This window comes from Haemorhous mexicanus, chromosome 4, assembly GCF_027477595.1.
Source record: "Haemorhous mexicanus isolate bHaeMex1 chromosome 4, bHaeMex1.pri, whole genome shotgun sequence".
Classification (NCBI taxonomy): Eukaryota; Metazoa; Chordata; class Aves; order Passeriformes; family Fringillidae; genus Haemorhous; species Haemorhous mexicanus.
In genome coordinates this window covers 65556549-65562548 of record NC_082344.1, presented here as the reverse complement: position 1 = coordinate 65562548, position 6000 = coordinate 65556549, and the positions used below count along the sequence as shown (strand labels likewise).

The following is a 6000-nucleotide window of genomic DNA, read 5'->3' as shown; positions in this document are numbered from 1 at the left end:
TCCCTGGTCCTGGTGAGGACTGACACACGCAAAAGGGAATCTAAAGCAGGCTCAGTGGAGGAGTCAGGGAAATGGCAGGATGGATCTGTGACATGCAGCCACAGTGGCCAGAAAAGGTCCAAAGTCACAACAGGGAGAAGCACTATGTGCAGACTGCACAGCTACAAAAACTTCACCTGGCACACCAGATTTTACTGTTGACTTCAAAACCATCAAGTGCAACTTCAAATATCTCACACCAGAATATTTTAAACATTCTAAATCATACTTTTCAGTGAAAGCTGCTATCAGCACAACACAAACTGGTCACAATGTCGAAGCATAATGAACAAATGTTGTACCCACTTAATTCAAGTTTGTACTTCATGTTTATTTGCAAAATACAAGTAATTAAACAAACATTCTATTTCCATTTCCACTAGAGACTTTTAGGTATAATTTCAGTTGCTGTGGCTTCTCCATTACTGGTACCATCTCAATACCAGCCTTGGTATTTGCCTTTCACACATCAGCATGGACTATATCTTAGTGTAACCAATCAGAACAAATAGAAAATTTCATTCACTATATTTAATGCTAAGTAGAAGCCTGGGGACTTTGTAAAACCTTGCTGGGGTGTGAAATGTTGTGCCCTTTCAAAAAACAGTGGTCACTATCTTCTGGACAAATAGTGAAACAGTGATTGCTGTACGCAAATATTACCACCAGGTACTGACTCTAAGATCAATTTTTTCTAGAAAACACAAAATAAATACAAGCAATAAATGCAACAAAAGCTATTGTCAGTTACCTATTCTAAACCATACCTGTGAAAATACAAATGGGCACATTGTGAATACTTAAAAGAGTAAAGTGCTTTTAACATTGAGCAAGTGAATGCATCTAGTGTTGTACCACAGGCAATATATCCATTTTGGACAAAACAGTTTCCATGCAATTAGTCAGCAGTGATCCCCTGCATTCATTTACAATATTAAAGTACTACATATCACTTCAGTCATATAGGGTTTAAGGTCAGGATATGGTGTGTACGCTTGCAAAACTCAACCAGTGCTCTATATTAGCACACTGTTTGAGCATTGCAACAGCAAGGTAGATTTTTGTTAGGTGTTTTATTTTCTCTTAAGGAGCCAAACCTTTGGTAGTGTAAATGCAGTGAACACTGAAAATACCACTGAACCAATATGTGAGCACATTATGCAGCTGACAGGAATGGGAAGAAGAAAAAATCAAAAGCAAATTTAATGGCTTTATGCACTGTGCTCCTCCAGTCCTGCTCTATTTTCACGTGCCTCCCTGCAGGTAAGAGTTTAGACATGCAATTCAAGCAAGTGATTGCTTTCAGTTCAAAGACAGGCCATTTACTGCCAAGACGACCCTCCAGAATTGTGCTGAATTCAATTATACTCCCTTGCCTCAAGTTCAGCAACACTGTTTTAAACTCATTGCTTGCCTTCAGCACAATATCTTTGGTTATATCATCCTCCTCTATAGGCTTGCTTCCATTTTTGCTACTGAAAGGCATGCCCACAGTTATTTCAAATTTGTACCGATCAAACATTTTCATGTGGCATTTATGCTTTGTCAAAAACTTCAGACGACACAATTCTTCCTCCTCCAGTGTAACATTTTTGGGATCACAAAGAGGATAGGTTTCACCATACAAGCATCTCATCCAATCACCAATAAAAAACGGAAGCATATTTATTGCAGATTCTGCACTGTTGTCGATTTCTGTCACGCGCACGTATTTGAACCGCCCGGTCCACGTCACTCGGTGTCCTTCCAGGTGACTGCACAAAATCTGAGTACGTGCCATGTTAGTCTCCTTCCAGGCCCGGGGTCCACAGAGGAAACCATACTGATTCCACGTCAGGGTGGAGTTGTAAACTTTCATGCCTTCAGATCGATACACATAGAACCAACAGAACAGCACCACAGCTGTAATCCACACCAGAATGAGTTTCACAATGGAGCTTCGAGTGAGCGATTTAACCACTTCAACCACGGAGAAGTTAACCTTTGTCCACCATCGAAAGAGCAAAGGAACAGCACACAAAACCAGGGTCACGACAATTTTCATGAGCTCCAAAGACAAAAACCACTTAATGAAGTGGACAAGACACATCAGTGCAATGCCTACACCCAGCACTGGCAGGGCAAAGAGGAACAGGAAGTAACCAATGGACGCACGAACGAGCCCAATGCCAGAGGACTCGCGCAGAATGACCACAGAGAGTTCACACCACATAAAGCACACCAGGTAAGGGACCAGGTAGCAGTAGGTGCCTTTAAAATTCCGTAGTTGGGCCATTCTAAAGAAAAGATAGAACAAGTACAAAAACAGAAGGCAGGGGATGCTAACATTGATCACAAAGAAATGGCCTACAGGAACTGTAAAGAAGGTTTTCCCTAAGAATTTCAAGTAGCCAAAATTCCCAGGTAATACCTGCAATAAGGATAAGCAACCTGCAGCTGTCTCAGTTATTAATGCCCTTCGTGTGTAAGGTTCTGCACACGTGCTTAAACTCATGTAACTTGTCACTGTGAAGAAAACTGAGACAGTAGCTAACTCTGAGCACGGTATACAGTCTTTGCTTGCTATAGGGAAGGAAAAAATTACAAAGAATACTGACAGTAAAAAATAAAAGTACGGCTCTAAATGATTCCATCCAAAGTTCACCTCAGCTTGCTCAACATCTAGGTTTGGTTCAAAACGAAGCAGTAAGTCAGTCAAAGCACGGAAGTTTTCCCAAGCCTTACTGTCCTGAAAAACTTTCAGTGTGCAAATCACCATAGAAATGAAGGACAAATAGAATATGACTAATGGAATAATGAAGGCAAAAAAATCAATTGTCAGATTACTGATGATGAAGAAAAAGATGAGAGCATTGATATGGTGTGTTGGAACAATGGTAGACAGCCAATGCATTCCTGCCTTTGATGCAATATCTATAAGGTATTCTTTAATTTCCATAATGGCATGAAGTGGATATTTTACAACCTGGAAAAAAAAGAAAGAAGCATTTTATTAACGAGCAGTTTTTTATCTTTGCATCACAGACATTCCTAGCTGAAGCAGTAGCAGCTAGGAGTCTAACACCAGCTAACATGAAAAGATTTGTATTTCAGATCAATGTTGCCTATAAAAAAAGATTACGGTGTCTGAGATTATTAGCTCCATTTTTATTAACTCAGTCAGACGAAGCTCAGAGACAATTTTGATTTCAGGCACAATGTATTTCATTACCTTTGACACATATAATTAAATGGCTTCCTAGTCAAATATTCTGCTCTGCTAACTTCATACTGAAGATAAACTACATGGCTACAGCCCTCCACTACCACATTCTGCAAAGATTATGCTATACATTCTATGCATTTACACTGCAGGAAGTAGTGCCTATGACTCATATACACATACAGCAAGTCTTTACAGCTGCGGTTTTATCTTTAAAGAATCCTTGCCAAGCATCTAGGGATGCAGCTGTCCAAACCTGTTTTGGAAGCAGCAGCAGTATGTTACATTCAATTACTACACATTTACAGATTCTTTTAACTCCACAACAGAAACTGTGGAGGATCTTAAAATTCTTCCTATTTTACGTGGCATTTTCCAACACAGTCACTGGACAACAGAGAAATTGCTGGATTGAATACTCTCCCTGTAACCAACCATACTTTACAGAAGATCAATTAAAAGGTACTGGATTTTTCAAACACACATTCAAATATTGCATAGGGACATTAGATGCTGAAATCAATCCTCCTTCCCCCATAAAACGACAGTTTTCATGTTTTCCCAGATCCTACATTTTTATATTAATTAGTTCAAAGGGAAAAGCCAAGAATGTTCCAGCAAATACCTGTGGCACTGTGATGAACTGGGACAGCACACCCCTAATGATTTGGGCAAAAGCTTCTTTATTTGTGAAGGCATCTCTGTACCTCATAAATGCAACTCTTTCAGACAATTAGCCACGTAAAAGCTTGGAAAGAGACACCTTTCACACCCCCCTTTTTCCCCACCCCTGCAATATGATAACGGGCAACAAACTTACACCAAAAACTCAGGTCAGCAACCACACACCCCCTACCTTGCCTAAAATTTATGCCAATATTGAAGGCATGCACCTTTATTTTCCCTTCTCCTTTCACTGTCTAGAGAAGCATCAGTGTATAAGCTAACAGCAAGTTTCATCTTTCTTGAATTCCATCATAACAGAACCTTTTCATGCTATGGATAATTTTTCCACCTGCTTACTCCTGTTTAAATTAGAAAGACATGAAGCGTATAACAACATCTATAATAAAAATAGGGCAGTGATGACAGGTACATTTAAATCCTCCCTGAAGATGTAATGAAGGTAGATTGATCCCTTACAGGGAAAACTGTTGTTCCTTCCTTTTAAATACGTGGCTCTTATATATGAAACTTGAAACATATAATTGAAGTCAAGTCCAAAAAGAAGTTACAGCAACAATTCTTGTGGTGATCTATACAGACTAAACATCCATATTGAGACAGAAGTGCGAGTCACTCCTGTTTTGTCTGTGATGCTTAAGAGGCCATTCAACATAGCCTGTTCCATACTGCCTTTTTACCTTCAGTCGTAGGGGTAACTCTTCAGGACTCTTCCCTGCCAACTCATCATCTTCCTCTTCCTGCATAATCAGGTTGGATGGGATGATTCCCTTTGCATACTTCTTGGTGATTTCAACAAAGTCATCCAAAGCAATAAATTTTTTAGCTAAAAAGATAAAATGAAAATTTGGAGTAAACTTTATCACAACACTGTATTGATTATGAATTGGAATATTGGAATATTAGAATTTGCTTTCCTGCCAGAACCTAGTCCACAAAAACTGAACTACTGACAGCATAGGTTTACCTTGCAACTTGTCCTGAGATCTCTGCTGAAAACAACAACCTCCTTGAGACAGCAACAAGTATAATACTCTACATCTTGTCAATCAGCAGGTAAGTTTATTATACTGATAAATAGGATAACAGAGTGAGTGAATGTAGCTTATCTGCAAGGATTCCACAGGAAAAAAGACTACTGGATTAGCTCACAGTTTTAAATCATAAACTATTTTATCTGCTTCAGAGAAATATTCAACAGCTGCATTGGAAAGAAAGATTGTACAGAAGCAGTAATGAATTATCTGCATGTCATCAACTAAAACATTGACTTATGATTTGTCATTTAGCAGTCATTTTCTGAGTTCAGAAGTTACAGACCTATAATTATGGGAAATACACAATTATTATATCTATGGATATAATCCATATAGTAATATGGGTTACCTAAAGTGTATTTAATATGATATGTGGCTATACAAAGGGCCTCCTCCAAACTGTATCAACTGTGATCTAAAACAGCTACCAGCAATGAAACAGACTTTGCTCTGTTTACATAGAGACAAAATTCATCCCTCTGCCCTGGAAGATCCTTATCCACTACTGTGACCATAAGGGAGGCACGGGGTTCGTACTGAAAACTCAGGGAAATGGCAGGACAGAAGATGATTTATACACTGGTTCAAACTCTTTGCACCCAGTTCTCCACATTAGCATGGATTAACTAGTTTGTATGGCAGACAAGCTTGATGCAGTTTGTAAAGGAGAATAATTAACAGCAATTTTTTTCCCCATACACTAAAGCAAATGACATTGCCGTATACATGAAAGAACTGAATGACGAAAATCTGTAACACACCTCCTACACAGTAAATGTAACTAGTTAGCTGATGCAAAGATATGAAAGCTGGCCTGCTTACTAGTTAGAGATTTTAAAGAGACAGATAACTGCTTCATTAAATTCAAACTCAGAGGATTAATGGGTTTGGGCCCAGAAAATTTTTAATTTAAATATGCTACTTTTATAGAAGCAACATAAAAGTAACTCTGTATTTAAGACTGAAAACACTGGAGATATAGAACAAAACAAAGTATTTGTCTCAAGATACATACTAGAGGAAGAGGAATGTTAAGAG

At 38.7% G+C, this 6000-nt stretch overlaps 1 protein-coding gene across 4 annotated transcripts in view; it reads right to left on the bottom strand.

The window, feature by feature from the left end:
* Window positions 1–349: 349 nt before the first annotated feature.
* Window positions 350–6000, bottom strand: part of WFS1 (wolframin ER transmembrane glycoprotein) — a 33729-nt gene continuing 28078 nt past the window's right edge. For all 4 annotated transcript variants that reach the window (XM_059845203.1, XM_059845202.1, XM_059845204.1 and 1 more), the window contains exons 7-8: window positions 4606–4751; window positions 350–3004 (exon numbers count right to left, since the gene is read on the bottom strand). In XM_059845203.1, the coding sequence (XP_059701186.1) occupies window positions 1196–3004; window positions 4606–4751 (1955 nt within the window). In that variant the 3' untranslated portion in view covers window positions 350–1195. The remainder of the gene's footprint in view (window positions 3005–4605; window positions 4752–6000) is intronic.